The sequence below is a fragment of the Diorhabda carinulata genome, chromosome X (assembly GCF_026250575.1).
Source record: "Diorhabda carinulata isolate Delta chromosome X, icDioCari1.1, whole genome shotgun sequence".
NCBI lineage: Eukaryota > Metazoa > Arthropoda > Insecta > Coleoptera > Chrysomelidae > Diorhabda > Diorhabda carinulata.
The window spans coordinates 60,700,050-60,718,701 of NC_079472.1; the positions used below are offsets into that span (position 1 = coordinate 60,700,050).

The following is an 18,652-nucleotide window of genomic DNA, read 5'->3' on the forward strand; positions in this document are numbered from 1 at the left end:
AGCTGAACAAGATAAATTACATTAGGATAAAGTTTTCGTCGATAAAGCTGACGTAAGGAACTATGTGATCCCCTGAAATTTCTCCTACGTATCGGTTAGGTCCAACGCCAGTTTCAATAAACACCAACTCAATTTTTGCTTTCATGATATGCCTGACCAAACCATCTAAGAAATTCCTCCAAAAAGCTTTGTTTTCTTTCTTGCAACACTTGGCGAATTTTTATCCAGGTCTTCTACATACTCGTCCTCTTCTATCGCTACAATGCAGGCACACTCTAAGAAGAGAATGAAGTCTCATTTTTCGTCCAATTAACGTACTCTCTAGCAAATCGTAGATGGGCTGGTCGATGAGCTGAGGTTAATTTGGGGCCTATTTGGCTCAATCTTAGTTGTCTTAAGTCTTATTCTGACTGTCCAGCCACTCACAGTCACTTCTCACGTTCCTCTGAGCTCTTGTTGGACTTGAACACCAGCGAGGTTCTCATTTCTCAGCCATGTGCTGATAATGATTCGATCATTTCTCCAATGTGCATCTTTTTCTTCCGAAACCGCGTCTTAGATGTAACTTAGTAATCTCATGTTCAAGGCACTGAACACTCGTCGCTATAGAATCTTTATAACTTATTATATTATGATGTTATACTCTCTGGCAAATCTTAAATGGGCTGCTCGGTGAGCTTAGGTTAATTTGGGACCAGTAGCTGGAATTTTTGACTCAAGGTTAGCTACCTTAAGTCTTATTTGGACTGTTCAGCAATTCACAGCCAGTCATCGCGTTTCTCTGAGGTCTTGTTGGACACCAGAAAAAATTAAGGAATTAGGGACTAATTTGCAAAAAAGGGACCTAAAATGAAAAAGGCACTTTAGGAACCCTGGGATGTACTGTAACCTCTGCCAACATGGTCATAGTTCGTGGGGTACTACTTTTTGTATCTTGATATAACGAATAAAATCACATGGAAACGTTAAAAACAACAGAATAAAAGTACTACGTGGAAATTTTTTTTAATTACTACTTACTAGGTGGATGGTGGGATACTTGTTCGGCAACGAATGTGAGTTGGGATTTCTTGCACCAAGGTATAGGTCCGTCGTCAACTAAACTGTCATCCGAGCCGTTATCTACATTGGGGACGTCCCAATGGCATCGAAATACTTCTCCCAAAATTGGATTATAAGGTTTTTTTGCTACGGTACTTTTTCTTCCAGCATGATACGATGATAAATACCACCGGACTACTTGTACCATACGATCCCTGGGATCTTTGATATTCGGAATACTAGAAGTGGTTTGGAATAAAAAATAAACTCTATTACTCTAAAGGTTAAATTATTGAGGAATATTGCAGTTTGAATTAAAAAACGGTAGACATGTTAAAACTTTATAATACACAGTATTTCATGGCTCGAAATGAAATAACACAGACATAGGCGTTGGTACCATACATAATCAGACCTTTTTAGGGTCGGGTATAAATATGAGGGTACGGTCTATTCTATTGCATCTCATATAATAACTGCTAGTAACTTTCTTAGATCATGAAAAATTCTATAAAAACCAAGCTAATAAAATTTGTCAGACAGACAAGACGTTTAAAGTGATGCACATATTAATTATTGAATGAAATATGAAAATAATGATTGAAAAAGACTAGAAAATTAAAGACGAATATTTTAAAAATTTTTCTATTCTGATTCATATTAATGTTCCGAACTCGTCTGCTGACGTAAATAGTGAAGCCGGTACTGTTCCAATTATGTTAATAAAACCGGATGAGGCGGGTAATTTCCAGAAGGACTTACAACATTAGTTTTTCTTATAAACGGCCGCAATTTATTTATATTGTTTTTATAATTTATGTATGTTATAGCTATTGTTATATCAAAGCATTTTTGTTTGTTCACATTTTAAAATCCGGATGATCGTCAACTTGTTCCTTAGCAAAAAACTCAATAAATACTTCAAGTCATAGTGAAAAGATCGGAATAGTGAAAAGTAACCGGTGAATTTAAATAAATTATATTTATATATGTTAGCGAAGAGTAAATCTTAGTGGATAATTTAGTGAATAGTTTAGTATTTAGTGTATAAATTCAAATTTTCAAATAAACTGCAATGGATGAAAATTAATTACGAACTAATTCGATATGGTGAGCGCTGTTTCAACTTATTATGTTATGTAACAAAACTCACTTAAGAAACATATCAGGATGAGCAAAATAATCAGCGTACATCTCCAGTAATGATCGTCTTTCTAATATAAACGTCGGTAGGACTACTTTAGTAAGATCCATTCCTATCTTCACTTGTGAAAGGAGATGTCGAATAACGGATCCATGGCTTTCCAATTCTAAGCTATTTTCGTCGTTTTCTTCATACAATGCTGAAAAAAAAAAGAGTTTATCTAATCCCTCTATCAAATGTGATCACTTCTTGATATTACGAAACCTTCATATATCAGTTATGGAAAGTAGTTATGTAAAAATTTTACGTAACTGTTCAAGTTTCAAAAATAATTTATTGATTACCGCAAAAACCGACAAAACCCATTATTTTAATTCAATATTATGTTAATATGAGGATTTGATTTCTTTGGCGGAAAAATAGCATCCAGTTCGGTCCGTAATTTCCTTCCTAGACCTTCTCAGCCAGTGACAATTTTTTCTTCAGACATTCCTTTCAACTTTTGCTTAATCGTTTGGACTTTTAATTCTTCCAAGACATTGGTCTCTGTGCGATAGGTTTTTGCGAAAGTACAGTAGGATTGGAACTCGAAGCTTACAAATATCGTTGCATTATCCGAAACAATAATATTAGAGTATCCAAACACAAAGATAAGTCATCCAGTAATTTGATAGAATCAGAGCTCGGGGCATCTTCCAGTATCCTCACCTCCAGCCATTTGGAATTTGCATATAAAATCGAAAATAGTTACCATCAAACGGCCCAGCAAAATCTGATTTGCACCTGAACAAGAACAAATGTGCTGTCTTCCAAACTCGTGTTTCATTTCTTGGGAATATAGTTGAACATAATAAAATACTAAGTCCCCTGACTGGATACACTGTTCACACCACAACTACACCGTTTGATACATCGTTTCGATAACCAAGTTATCTTCTTCAGAAACTGATTCCTTCAGTCTCTGAAGACGATGACTTGGTTATTAAAACGCGAGTCAGACGTGTTGGCGTAGTGCTAAAAATAAATAGTGTGTTCAGAATGAATATTACCAATTATTCCAGAAATTCTAGCTTAACCCCTGACCATAACCAAAGCTGTGGCCGATATGCCTCGCCCCAGGAACGTTGATGATGTGAGATCTTTTCTAGGGATGATGACGCTTATATTTCAAACGAATAATAATTACAGTGACAGAATTAATGATTGCTTGATTAGAATCAGGAATGCCACTATAACTGTAGATACAACAACTTGATATTTGAAATCTTTGTTAAGTGGAATACGTCTATGAGTGAAGCCAATTTGTTGATCCTTTGATGTCTCACTCAACCAAATTTCACTGTATATTATTGATGACATTCTATTATTGTTTATATGGAAATTGACAGAGCATCTTATCAGTTTTCGATGTTTGCAATTATAAAAAACAGGAAACTTATTATTGTTTACTTACCATCGTAATCTAGATCCTCGAAATTTGTTGATCTGGATCTAATACTATCTTGTCTGATGTTATTAGCGATTGAATCAATAGATGATTTGTTAACAGGAACTGGAATTTGGGTGTCATTATCAAATGACCTTATACTACTGAAAAATAAAAATGCGCAAATACAAACACGATTTGCTACTGTCATTGTCATAATTAATATTGATTATTCTGCGATGACGTCATTTGCCATACTGCCGTGAAAGGCTCATAAATATAAATTCAAATTTATTATAACGATAAAGGGTGGTTTTAAAATTTGAAATAAATAAAACATGCTTTCGTTATATTCGGTGGTAGGACGTTCCAAAGGAGTGCGGTTTTTCCTGTTATAATTTTAAGTTTTTATATTAACACCGCTTATTGTTACGACCGTTGATATGGTAAGCGAAAGGAGCTCATCACATGAACCGAATCATTATCAGCACATGGTTGAGAAATGAGACCCTCGCTAGTGTTCAAGTCCAACAAGAGCTCTGAGAAACGCGAGGAGTGGCTGCGAGTGACTGGACATTCAGAAGAAGACTCAAGGCAGCTAATCTTGAGCCAAAAAAGCAAGCAAAAAAAAGCAATTGACCTCAGCATGCTGAGCAGCCATCTACGATTTGCCAGAGATTACATTAATTGGATAAACAATGGGGCTTCATTCTCTCGTAGACGAAATCAGAGTGTGCCTGCATAGTAGTGATGGAAGAGGACTAGTCTACGAAAGACCTAGATAAAGATTTGCGTAGTGTTCCATATCAAAAAACGTGGCTGGTTTGGGCAAACATTTCAATTAAGAGTGGTCAGTACGTTGAACATAAGTCAGTCTGCTGGTCTGCTGGTAAATTCCGATTCATTGTCAGCACATGACTGAGAAATCGGACCCTAATTAGTGTTTAAGTCCAACAAGAGTTCAAAGAAACGCGAGGAGTGGCTGGACAGTCAGAAGAAGATTTAAAACAGCTAATCTTGAAATAATATAATAAAATCGTGGCTGATTTAAGCAGGCATTTTAATGGAACTAAAAACCGAAGTTTTATATTTTTTTTACCAAAAAAATAACTACCAAAAAAAATAACTAAAAATTTTGACCACGAACGTATTTTTTTTTAATTGTCATACTGCGATTAATACTAACCAAATATAAAAAATAATTTTGTTTCAGTTGATGTAGAATTTAAAGACAGTACACACTCATTCCAGTTTAGCGAAAAGTGTATTTATCATTTAATTATTAATGATTATATAGACTTGCAAGTTTAAAAATAAACTTGTCATACCTACAATAAACAAACTAAATTATTGTGTCTATATACCTGCGTCTTCTAAAATTTAGTCTGCTATTCCATAATCGCATCATTTTATACACAAGTAAACAAACTCGGTTGATAATACTAACAATACACATCCACTCTATTTAAAATATTTCAAGAACTATATAAAAAATAATTGGTAACAGGTACGGTATAAGTCTATCAACATACGTTCTGGGAAGAGCTCAATCGGCAAACATTACGTAATTTACACGTGAATACGCTATTTTCCAGACATTAGGGGTTCAAACGCCACTCTACTTGAACGTTTTAGTCGGCGCCGTGTCTGGCAATGTTGCCGAAATTTATAAAACGAAACTTTCACTACATTGATTAATAGCATTTTTTTATGAAATAGTTAATAGTGTATTATACACCAAAATGGTGAAGAATAATTATTATTGATTGAGCTCCAAGGAATTAGGTGTAATGTCTTCACTATCTTGGTGCATACGAGGATGGTATCAGAATTATTTGGCCCAATGAACCTAACCATACACTTTTCCCGGCGATGTTCAATAAGTTCGATATTGTTTTCATAATAATAATCATCAAGTTTCTCATTCTTGGAAAATATTCGAATAACAAGCCATTTTTCAAGTCTGAGAACAGAAAATGAGGTAGCAATTCAAACTTCAATTCATCAATTGTGGGCATTGCAATAGTAGATGTCTGAGTTGGTGCTTTTTCTTGATGAAACTTTCTTCTTCTTAGCCAAAAACGGCCATTTTTGATTGATATCTTCAAATATTGCAATAACTTTCTCTTTTCAAGATAGTCAATGAAAATTATTTCACGCGTATCCCAAAAAACCCACGCCATGATCTTGTCTGCAGATGAAGGGCTCATATCTTCTTTGGAGCCGGTTCTCCCTTTACAATTCTGAAATGGTGGGCTCAGTTTCACCCTGCTACACAATATTTTACTGTTGATAACGACGGAACAGTCTCACCCAGAGTAGAATCTAGTTCAGCTTTTATATTGGTTGGGCTAATGCCTTTAAAATTGTATTGTATCACATAACGATGACCAGTTTGTTGCATGTTTACAAATTCTTTGAAAACTTTTACTACTGATGGCTGCCAAACAAATATTAAGCCACGTTGCCTGACTGGTCAGTATATACGATAACAAAATTTTACTAAACGCAAAATAGAATAGAAAAATTAATGTTTATTATAGGATTACAAGGAAACGGCTTTTTATACATTAATTCACTATTAAAGCTTTTTTTAGAAAATCTAATTTCCTATAAGAATACGCATCGCTAAAATTTTTTAGATTGATAATTGACGAGTTTTGAGTAAAAAATGCGATTAATGTTAAAAAATCAATAGTCGAAACGATTCATCCCTTAATATTATTATAAAAGACTCAAACTTTTACGAAAATTTCTTTTTATCATCATGAATGATATTTTCACAGTATCGTTAGAAAAATTCGTATAGTTTTTTTGCCCAGTCTAGTATACATACTATCCGGATTTATTAACGTTGGCTAAAGAATATTTACTATTTTTCCACTATTAGTCGAATTTAAAGATGAAATTAAACATTTTTTCTCTAACCTAACTTAATTTCAAAACGACCATGATTTGTTATTCTTGACGCTTATTAGCAAGTAGCAAAAATCAAATCTAACGCAAATTTTGAATTAACCCTAATTTCAAACTAAAATTTTGATGTTGCACTAAGTAAATTGGTGCACTAAACGCGTTAAGTACCCTTTTGAGGATGTAAAGTAATAAGTGCACGAAACACGTTAAGCATAATCTTGAGGATGTAAAGTAAATTAGTGCACGAAACACGTTAAGCATAATCTTGTGGATGTAAAGTAAATTAGTGCACGAAACACGTTAAGTACCATCTTGTGGATGTAAAGTAAATTAGTGCACGAAACATGTTAAGTACCATATTGTTGATTTAAAGTAAATTAGTGCACGAAACACGTTAAGCATAATCTTGTGGATGTAAAGTAAATTAGTGCATTAAACACGTTAAGAACAATCTTGTGGATGTAAAGTAAATTAGTGCATTGAACACGTTAAGTATGTTTTATGGACTTTTCAGTACTAATCTAAAAATTCATAACTATTTGATTATATAGTTAGCTACTGCTGGTTATTCATGTGAGTAACGATGTTATTGTACATCCAAGATGTTTCAAAACTGCATTTTGTTCTCCAAAGAAAATCCCACTCATTCATCAAAATAATAACGATGGTATAAATATGACTGACCATTTCCTAACCTGAAAACGACCATAACTAGCGCGAGGTCAGAAAATTATTCTGACTAAAAAAAGTCTTGAATATTCTTAGGATCCGAATGAGAAAATTTTAGTAATCGATTTCGTAACCTTCCGACGAACATTGGCAACATAGCATAGAGATATCATAGCCGTTTATGCGTCGGCGTCGATGTAGCATGCGTTGTCGTGATTGCGAAAGGTTAAAGACCATCAATACCGGAGGGCGTCCAAAACTATCCAAAACTTTCAAGAGCATAAAATTTTAATAACTTCTATATTGGGAAAATATACAAAACGGGTTACGTCATGTTGTCTTATTAATAATTTTGCAATTCAATTAAATTTCCAATTACTAAAATTCATGTCTTTAACTTTAACTTTAACTAAAAAATTATTAACAAAAAACGCTGAACACTTTTGTCTTTTTTGATATCGATCGGCACCTAAATTCAAGTGAATTTGAAATTATTACTTACGATGGTGAAGGAAGTTGGCTACCAGAGGAAAACGGCGAATCATTAGCATCGTAAAAGTCGTCTTCTCCTTCGGAACTCGAATACGACATATCAGGTACCATTAACGACGTTGCGTTATCTACCAAAAAAAATTCATGCCTTTATAAAGAAATAACGAAATAACGAAAACTTCGTAACTTCGAAAATCAGTCATTGGATTTAAGATTATATAGGAAATTTAGATACTGAATATTAGAAGTTGCGATGTTCTCTAGTAGTGTTGATCACAAACATCAATCTCGTAATATCAAATCACAAACTGATCACAGCAAGACCACTTAAAGTTTGACCAAAAGAAAGCATCTAAACGATTTCCTTTTTATGTTTCCTTGGAATGTTAGCTTCAATTCCAACGACCCTTCAGAGTGTTCAAACGAGATTTCGGAAGTAATTTTGGCAGGTATGGAAGCCTACATGACTTATTCCTTCAAAGGCTTTACCAAAAACCATGGATGCTTGGATCAAAGAGTGAAAACCAAACTTCTCAGTTGCCTAAATGTATTGAGGTCTTTCTGATCCGTAAAAAAAGCGGCCAGCCAAGTCAAAAATTCCACCGTTGACCGGAGAAGATGGAACAATAGCAGTGACCGCAAAAGAGGAGGCGGACTTCTTGGTTCTCATTCATTTGCGGGTAAAACTACCACCGAGCTTGCCAGAAATAGAATCTCGACACCAAAATGTGGCAAAACTTCTTAAACACCAATGAAGCGACTGATCCAGATAGAATACTACCGTTCGTATTGAAGAATTGTGGAACTGGGCAACTGCTATACAAACTCTTCCCTGCAGATCGGAAAATTGCACGGGTTCAACCCATACCAAAAAAAGAAAAAGACGGTTGCCAATAAATACCGTTCGATTGCTTCAGTTCCAGCCATTGCCAAAGTCATGAAAAAGTCGTTAACCAGCAGTCTTGAGAATGTTAACATCATCAATAATCAACCGTGTACCTCCTGGTACCAACATAGAGTCTAAAGCTATAGAGCAATATGGAGAATCAAGAGTAATCGCACTTCTTTCCCGAACACTACCGCCTACAGAAGTTCGAGATCAGGTTATTGTGACTCTAGTGGCTTGATAGAAATAGTGTGGTCACACGGTGTCTCCTTTTTGAATGGTCGAGCTATGTTTACATTGAATTCTCTAAAATTTACATTATTTCTTCTACGTTCATAGGGAAGTTTATCCTCAGTCTCTGAAGACGTGGTTATCGAAACGCTCATATCAGACAGTGTAATTATGAGTTTGGTGTAGTGGTAGTGTGAACAGTGTGTTCATTATGAACATCACCAACAGTTCCAATAATTCCAATTAAAAAAATAAGAGTCTGTGTGTAAAAACGATTTAATGGTAATAAACCTGCTTGTGTTTATGGTAGTTGCTGCAACTGGCTTTAGAGTGGGTAGACATTTGATGAATTAAATAAAATAATACTAAAATTTGAAATTCAAGTTTTTCTTCTGGATAATTGTCAATCAATCTTGACGTTGTAATGATTATCCACATTTTTGAACAGTTGTTTTTTGTAAATTATGCATGGCCCCCACAAGGGTGGGGCTGGTGTAACTTAGGTCACAGGATTCGGGTCTAACCCTCTTTGGATTCAATTTTTTAATTTATAGCAGAATATTTTACCGTAAATCTTTCATAAATTAATGTAAATTCTAGATTCTAGGTTAGTTACTATTTAATTGGGTGCGCACGTGAAAGTTTGCATACAACCCCTGCTCACGCCCCATACACTCCTTCTACTTTCCCCCGTCTACCATTTAATTTTCGAAACATAGTGTACGTGAAAGGGGGGCTGATCCGGTTACAGGACCCACCATCAAATGTGGTGGTCATGCAATTATGGTTAAGCATCAAAAAATGAAAATTAGAATCGAGACTAATACAATTTTTTTTCTATGAATAATTTTAACCAAATCTTTTAATATATAACAGTTAACGGTTAAAGAAATTACTTACTGATTGTTCTACTGTGCCGCCTGGCGTTTTCAACACATTCAGAACCTAATTCGATGCCTGACTGAACAACAGCCTCACCTGCTATAGTCTCATTTCCTAAAATATATGTACTTCGTTTTGAATCATGAAAAAATCGTTTATTTTTTCACAGATTTATAATTCACTCGAGCTATTTGTCATTTGTTAATAAAAAATCCAACTAATATTTATCTATATATAAAAAATACCACTTTTTATTTCTTAGACCTTTTGATATATAAATGCATCTAAATGTTTTTGATTTTAGATCTCTTCTGTTTTAAAATTAGTTTTTTTAAATATTTTTTGAAAGATTGATAAAAATTTGACGTTTCTACTTTTCTTTAAGTCTTTATCACAATATGGACACTGACTTATATTAACCAAGAACATCAAAATAAGAATAGAATCAAAATAGAAATTTATTCTAATAAGAAAATTTAAATTTTTCCTCCATCCTTACATTTCAAATAGCAGTAGTAGTAGCAGTAAATAATTTGAGTAAAATTTATAGCACAATTTTGTAAATTCTAAAGAAACTACAAATAATTTAATTGATTAAGAACTGCTACATATTTGAGATGTAAGGACTGAGGAAAAAATTAATTCTTCTTATTAGAATGAATTTCTATTTTTATTTTATTCTTATTTTGATGTTCATGGTTAATATAAATACACAAATTGTCAGTGTCAATATCATAATTTGATAAGACTCAAAAGAAAAGTCAATTTTATCTTTCTTTTAAAAATTATCAAAAGAAACTAATTTTAAAACAGAAGAGACCTAAAATTAAGAACATTTAGAAGCATTACAAATAACCATTAAGGAAGCACAGTATTTGAAGTATCCCGAATCATAAAATGCAATTTACTTCACCAATCACAATATGGTGAATTATATTGTGTCAACTTACTACTTTTGGTTATTTGTTTTTTAGTTAGGTGAACCTTGTAACAATTAAATAATTCTTTTTGCATCTTCATCAATTTTATCCACTCAACCTTCAAATTTTGGTAAAATTACGTATACGTCTACTTTATTTACATTTTTTCACAAAATTTCAGTTTATTTTGTAAAAATATATTCGTGGAAGAAATCCTTGGATAACTTCACACGGTTTATGAATGATACGTATGATATGAAAAGAAAACTGGATGGAAATATTGGAAATTGTAAATAAAAGAAACTTACCCGTTGCGGCAACATTGGAGTTTGAAGTACTTGGTCTCTGGTGGTATATTCCATTAACAGGATGTGCCGTATTCTAAAAACAGGAAGAGAGAAATGATTTATTGTCAGCAAATTGTTACAATTTGTAGATAAAAACTTGTAAAAAATAAAATACAAACATTAAAATAAATAAAGATACAAAAACAATAAAATTTCAATATACAGAAGAAAACCACGATAAATAACAAAATTATAGGAAAAATTAGTATATGGGTCCATAGCAAAAATTAAACCAGTATGCAGCAAGCGGGGAATTAAATATTATTAGAATGGAAGTCGTTTACAGAGTAGGAGGCACTTTCCAATAAATACAACTTCAAAATCATTTGGCAAATGATTGTGCATTTTTTTGCATTGTAAAATATCGAGCTCTCAACTAATTCTAAACGTCGAGTAGGTGAAGGTCGTGCTTCGCGTTCCTGGATTGAAAGATGAATAAAGGAAGGAAGAGTCAGAATTCTTAATCTTTTGAAGAATAAATACGAAAAAATTATTATGACGGCATTTTGTCAAATTTAGTTGGATAGAAATTTTAACATGATCGGGAAAAAAATAAATATCAATATTCAGGGTCGGATTAAGATTTATAAGGCCCGGGCCTAAAATAATGACGGGGCCCCCTTAAAGAATTCGGAAACCCGGAAAAATTCACAAAATAATATCAATACGTTAGATTTGTGGTATCAACACATCAAAAAATACAGAATGATTTCCAAATGATGGGGCCCTCTTGGACCTGGGGCCCGGGGCTATAGCCCCCCCAAGCCACTAGGTTAATTCGGCACTGGTTTTTAAAAATTTTTCGCGACCCTTAGCGGCGAAAATATGCGTTATTAAGAAAATAGTTTCGGGCAAAAGTTGTCGGAAATTTTGTATGCTACAACTTTGTCATTCACTATTTCCCCGGGAAGAGCATGGTTTTCCAGAAACTTGTGCGCGCCCCCTAGCGGCTTAATTAGGCAACGTACGACAGAATGTTGGCAAAGTTGGAGGACATTTAATTATCTACAACTCGACTGGATTAAGTTTTTCGCTGGGACGCATAGTTTTCTCGCAAAATAGTGAAATAAGTACAAAAACAGCGATTTTTATATGTATTATGTCATTATCTTCCCCCCCCTCTCCCCCTTTTCTAGACCAAAATTCGTTTTCCAACAGCCAAAATACATCGGAGCTGACTGATCCAGTTACTGTGGGGAAAATTTCTCTGCAAGAAAGTCTAATTTGAGTGGACTAAAGGTATTAAATCCATCCATGTAAATATTTACGTCGAGGAAACTGATTTGATTTCGAAAATTCATTGGGGTCTGCATGTATTCGTTTCGTATTTAAAATTAATATTAAATACGAGAAGTATAATACTTACTTTTGCTATTTGTAATAGCACTATAGAATGTTTGATGTTATCCAACATAATCTGGAAAAAAAGTATAAAATATAGAATAACAGTCATGAAAACTTTTATATTTATAAAAAAAAAAGAGAAACTACGTCATGGAAAACAATTTCTTAAGTACGAGGAACTAAACGAGTTTCCATTCCCTTACTGATTATATTTAGATTTTTACAAGAATATTAACTAGAAAATTTAGTTTTATGTAGATACACTTTTTAAGTAAAAAAATATTTAACCTGCAATTTTATTACTAAAATTTGTTCTATTTTGGGATTGGTACAAGTATGAAACACGTTATAGTTCCACGTGTTATTTGTTATTCTAAATATTGTTGAAGATATTCATTAAAAGTATTGCATAGTAGAAATTGATAAAATAAATATTATAATGTATAGAATTTAACTAGCTATCAAATAGTTATAACAAAAGTAATGAGATTTAATATAACTTACATTTGCGTGATCTAATATAACCTGGCATTTAACTTTTTCATCAGAGTCGGTAATGATGGCTATTCTATCTTCTAATTTCTGTAACAAATATTATTACTCATGTGGTTGAGTTGGAAATGAATCGTATATCCCATTTCAGTTGGCCCACTTTTCCAAATTTTTAAACTTTATTTTAAAATGCCAAAAAGTAACTGTTAGTAAAATGTTTTAAATTTTTAGTTTTACATCTAAAATAAGTTTTGGATGAATATTGTCAAATATTTTGAATATTTAATATGATGGAAATGGATAGATAATGATTTTTTATGCATATACAAAGGTTCATTGTTTCCAAAATTGTGTTTGTTCAAAGTTTCATTAGGTCTAAAGTACGCAAATAATAAAGTCATATTTTCACAAAATGTTTTTTTAAGTGAAAGAGCGTACTTTGGAGTAATGCAGTGGGTAGGCGGGTTTCAAGATCCGCATGTCACAGAGAGGCTCAAAAATTAGGATTTCGGACATACAAGGTGAATTTTGTAACACCTTAGTTTAATGCATATTTTTCTAAATTTAAATTTTCTTTACATAGGCCAAGGAAAAGCCATTATTGACTCAAATCCAAAAGAAAAATTGACTTAAATGGACAAAAGAGCATAAAAATTGGACTTTTGAACAGTGGAGCTTTATACATTGGAGTGATGAGTCTCGTTTTGAAGTTTGCGTGGGTGACGATCGAAGTAGAGTTATTCGACAAAAGAAATGAAACTTTTCATCCAGATTGTTTGAAGCGGAAAGTGAAATTTCCGGCATCTGTGATGGTGTGGTGCTCAATATCTGCAAAAGGAGTGGGAAAACTGCATTTCATAAACGGAATTGTCAATACTGAAAAGTACCTGGATATTTTAGTAAAATCATTGTTGCCAACAAGAGAAGTAAATTTAACCTCTGGGAAAGCCTTTACTTTTCAGTCAAAAAAGGCCTTAAAATGGTTCTCAGACAACAATATTCCCTTTTAGAGTGAGTTTCAAGTAGTCCAGATTTATCACCAATAGAAACACTTTGACATGAAATGAAAAAGCAATTGCGTGCAAATTCAGCTAGAACTGTTATGGAATTAAAAGAAAGACTACAAGAAATTTGGGATGATTTCACTCTCGAATACTGCCAGAATTTAATAAACACCATGCCTCAAAGAATTATGGCTGTTATTAAAAATAAAGGGATGTAAAGGCAATGATAACTTTTAAAAGTATGTTTAATATTCAAGTTTTTATGATTACATTTGGTTTCTGTTTTTTTTTTGGTTTGTAATTACAACATATGTTTAGGACTTGTAACTCCTGTAAAAGTATCTAAAATGTTTATAGAAAATAAAAAGTGCTCAAAACGAAACAATTTGCCGGTTTTTAATAGCTAAATGATTAGTAATTTTTTTCAATTGAGCCAATTGAAATGGGACGGAGCTCGTAGATAGTGATCAATAATAAGTGAAATCTCTGTTTCTTCTCTATTAGAACTTCTCAGGCCCATTCGAGCGTCAAAATATTAAAATTTTAGTTTTCATTCTCCTTTTATTCAATTTTTCCACTCTTTACATTATTCTTATTCTCTAGAACCCTTTAGGTCCTGTCAAGTATTGGAATTTTAGTTTTCATCCTCCTTTTCTTCATTTTTACCACTCTTTCCAATCTTCTTCTTCTCTAGAACCCTTTTGGGTCCTTCCTATTATTGAAATTTTAGTTTTCATCCTTCTTTTCTTCATTTTCACCACTCTTTCCAATCTTCTTCTTCTCTAGAACCCTTTTGGGTCCTTTCTATTATTGAAATTTTAGTTTTCATCCTCCTTTTCTTCATTTTTACCACTCTTTCCAATCTTCTTCTTCTCTAGAACCCTTTTAGGTCCTTTCTATTATTGAAATTTTAGTTTTCATCCTCCTTTTCTTCATTTTTACCACTGTTTCCATCCTTCTTCTTCTCTAGAACCCTTTAGGTCGTTTCTAGTATTGGAATTTTAGTTTTCATCCTTCTTTTCTTCATTTTTACCACTCTTTCCAATCTTCTTCTTCTCTAGAACCCTTTTGGGTCCTTCCTATTATTGAAATTTTAGTTTTCATCCTTCTTTTCTTCATTTTCACCACTCTTTCCAATCTTCTTCTTCTCTAGAACCCTTTTGGGTCCTTTCTATTATTGAAATTTTAGTTTTCATCCTCCTTTTCTTCATTTTTACCACTGTTTCCATCCTTCTTCTTCTCTAGAACCCTTTAGGTCGTTTCTAGTATTGGAATTTTAGTTTTCATCCTCCTTTTCTTCATTTTTACCACTCTTTCCAATCTTCTTCTTCTCTAGAGCCCTTTTGGGTCCTTTCTATTATTGAAATTTTAGTTTTCTTCCTCCTTTTCTTCATTTTTACCACTCTTTCCAATCTTCTTCTTCTCTAGAACCCTTTTGGGTCCTTTCTATTATTGAAATTTTAGTTTTCATCCTCCTTTTCTTCATTTTTACCACTCTTTCCAATCTTCTTCTTCTCTAGAACCCTTTTGGGTCCTTTCTATTATTGAAATTTTAGTTTTCATCCTCCTTTTCTTCATTTTTACCACTCTTTCCAATCTTCTTCTTCTCTAGAACCCTTTTGGGTCCTTTCTATTATTGAAATTTTAGTTTTCATCCTCCTTTTCTTCATTTTTACCACTGTTTCCATCCTTCTTCTTCTCTAGAACCCTTTAGGTCGTTTCTAGTATTGGAATTTTAGTTTTCATCCTTCTTTTCTTCATTTTTACCACTCTTTCCATCCTTCTTCTTCTCTAGAACCCTTTTGGGTCCTTTCTATTATTGAAATTTTAGTTTTCATCCTCCTTTTCTTCATTTTTACCACTCTTTCCAATCTTCTTCTTCTCTAGAACCCTTTTGGGTCCTTTCTATTATTGAAATTTTAGTTTTCATCCTCCTTTTCTTCATTTTTACCACTCTTTCCAATCTTCTTCTTCTCTAGAACCCTTTTGGGTCCTTTCTATTATTGAAATTTTAGTTTTCATCCTCCTTTTCTTCATTTTTACCACTGTTTCCATCCTTCTTCTTCTCTAGAACCCTTTAGGTCGTTTCTAGTATTAGAATTTTAGTTTTCATCCTTCTTTTCTTCATTTTTACCACTCTTTCCATCCTTCTTCTTCTCTAGAGCCCTTTTGGGTCCTTTCTATTATTGAAATTTTAGTTTTCATCCTCCTTTTCTTCATTTTTACCACTCTTTCCAACCTTCTTCTTCTCTAGAAACCTTTAGGTCCTTTCTAGTATTGGAATTTTAGTTTTCATCCTCCTTTTCTTCATTTTTACCATTCTTTCCGATCCTTTGGTACTTCATTAATCTGCTGCATTGGTTTCCCTTGTCCTCCCCCTTACTTTTTATAGCCACGGTCTTCAGAGTTTTCATTTCCTTCTGTTCTTGTATCTTTTTGCTTCTGTTACTTATTAAGCTTGATGATGATGGTTCTAGAAGTATCTGTCTTGCCCTACAGATGGCGGTAATTACTTGAAAAATACCACTGAATTAGACATTGCATAATCTATACAGCCTATGTTTCAAGTTTGAAGTTGAAACTTCACCACGTTGTTTAGCAGCCATAAATAGTCAATTTGTGAAAAATTGGTCATCGTTATGTGATACAATACTTTTATTTGAATTGCCTTCGCCTCACCAATATAAAAGCTGAACTAGATTCTACTCTGGGTGAGACTGTTCCTTCGTTATCAACAGTAAAATATTGTGTAGCAGAGTTTAAACGAGGCCGTACGATCTGACATGACCAGCTTCGTAGTGATCGACCAAATGAGGTGACGACTCCAGAAATTTTAAAGAAAATCCACAAGGCGGTACTGGATGATCGTCGATTGAAATTGGTATTATTTATTACCTAATTAACCGCACTTTTTTCATTGAAAAAAGTCAAAAACTTACCCTAGTTTGGTCGATCATGAGTTGTAGATATGCATCGGCTTCAGATACTTTGTTATCGAAATCTCTGATAGTCGGCGAGGGATGATGCGTTTCATATCTCATCTGAAAATAAAAAATATGTTGCATAAAATATCCCCTAGAAACTCTCGACACTAGTCTTGACGAGAGGGAGCGACCGGAGTGCCAGCCATCTTCTCTCCCAATTTATTTCATATTCAAGCCATCACGTACTTTGCCTTTCGCTCGAAAAACAGACACGAAACACCTTAGTGCGGAAGGATCGCTCCATCCACACTCTCGCACTCGCGTTTACTCCTGTAGCCTCAAGACAATGTGTATGGAAGCGTTTGAAATGACATACTGGTACATTACTAGTACGTTCCAATAACCAAGTTCTTGTCTTAGTCCAAAGGAAACTTGAAGAATATTTCTAAATGTATTTCAATGTTATCTTGAATTTTACACTCAGTATTAGATAAGAAAAAGATCGAGGATATGTCTGTTCTCAACGACGATGATAAGAAAATTGTAGATAAATTGATTAACCGTCAGACGTTCAATGAAATCCCTTTTTCCCAAATGGAAATAAAAACAGGAAAAATTTGTTCTGGTACCTTTTAATACGATTGGAACATATCTTTTATACAGTAGATTTCAACTTAGATTTCATAAATCCAATAATACATAATCGTTGTGTAATCTCGAGGATAAAATATCAAATTTGGAAATTAATTGTGTGTGAGACAAACTAAGAGATTCTTTATTATCCGTTTTAATGAACACCTAATATATATAAAATATGAACAAACAAAAAAATCTGATATTGTCGAGCTCGCCGTCAGTAATAATCATGTAATAAATAGAAATAACGTAAAATTATGGATGCATTTGAAAGTATTGAGAGTGTTAAATGAATGAATGAACTTGATTATCGAAACGCATGTCAGACCGTGTTGATATGGTGGTAGCTTAAGCAGATTTTCGTTTCACAGCTTCAACAAACTCAAATCTTGTTCCTTTTAATGCAAATTTGATCCTAATAATAAAGTAGTAGAAGTGTGGCATTGGAATGCTATTCTAGGCAAGAAAGAGGCACCAGTTTTGCCCAATTTTCATGTAAAATTTGCCGTACAGATTCTTTGTCTATTTCTATAGATTCAGCAATTACAAGAATACTTAGCTGATGGTCTGATCGTGGAACGGCGACCCGAACGTGAATCAACATCTTCTCGGCTATTTTGAAAACATCTAACCGCTAAAAAACACGTGGACGCGACAAACATTCATTGCCACAGACTTATTTCAATAAATAAATAAAAAGTTTCAGTTTCGACAGAAGAAGGTTTGAAGAAACCACAAAACAAATAACTATCAGTAGCAGAAGAAATAGACCTTCAATAATGAAGAACAAAATTTATGGAAATAAAGAATAAATGTGGAAGCAAGACAAAAAACAATTTCAAACTACATAAACATGATGGGACGTTAATAGAATTCGGATACTAGATAATAAAAGGAAATCGAAATAAGAATTGCCAAAAGTAACAGCTGTGCAGCAGCCTTAGAAAATATTGTTTCGAACGCGTCTTTGTCCTGGAGCAGACCCTGTCTGGATTTAGTGGAATTCCAAAAATTTGAACGAAACACTTTTGCTATTTGTTTTTTATATAACTTTTCATTATCATTCATATCAGGCGGTTTATTTACATTGTTTCTTTAGAAGAAAATCTAGGGAGGTGTATTCATTCATTTGTTTTGTTTCTCTGTTTTCTAGAACTTTTAGAATTCTTTTAAGAAATAGTCGTAGTGAAAAGAAAGAATTAACAAAGTAATCGACGAATTTAAATAAATTATTCAAGTTAGTTAAGTGATAGTGATAAGTGAATTATTATAAGTTAGTGAAGTGTAAGGTATTTCAA

General features: G+C 33.4%; 1 protein-coding gene across 2 annotated transcripts in view; it reads right to left on the minus strand.

Annotated features, from left to right (window-relative positions):
• Window positions 1-18,652, minus strand: part of LOC130902473 (oxysterol-binding protein-related protein 9) — a 54,497-nt gene that overhangs the window by 4,339 nt on the left and 31,506 nt on the right. Inside the window, exons 3-11 of one of the 2 annotated variants that reach the window (XM_057814651.1) lie at window positions 16,734-16,835; window positions 12,803-12,880; window positions 12,321-12,371; window positions 10,916-10,988; window positions 9,706-9,801; window positions 7,699-7,816; window positions 3,639-3,772; window positions 2,195-2,384; window positions 1,021-1,280 (exon numbers count right to left, since the gene is read on the minus strand). In XM_057814651.1, coding sequence (XP_057670634.1) covers window positions 1,021-1,280; window positions 2,195-2,384; window positions 3,639-3,772; window positions 7,699-7,816; window positions 9,706-9,801; window positions 10,916-10,988; window positions 12,321-12,371; window positions 12,803-12,880; window positions 16,734-16,835 — 1,102 coding nt within the window. Of the gene's footprint in view, window positions 1-1,020; window positions 1,281-2,194; window positions 2,385-3,638; window positions 3,776-7,698; window positions 7,817-9,705; window positions 9,802-10,915; window positions 10,989-12,320; window positions 12,372-12,802; window positions 12,881-16,733; window positions 16,836-18,652 lie in introns of both variants that reach the window. The other variant, XM_057814650.1, reaches the window with a different exon arrangement.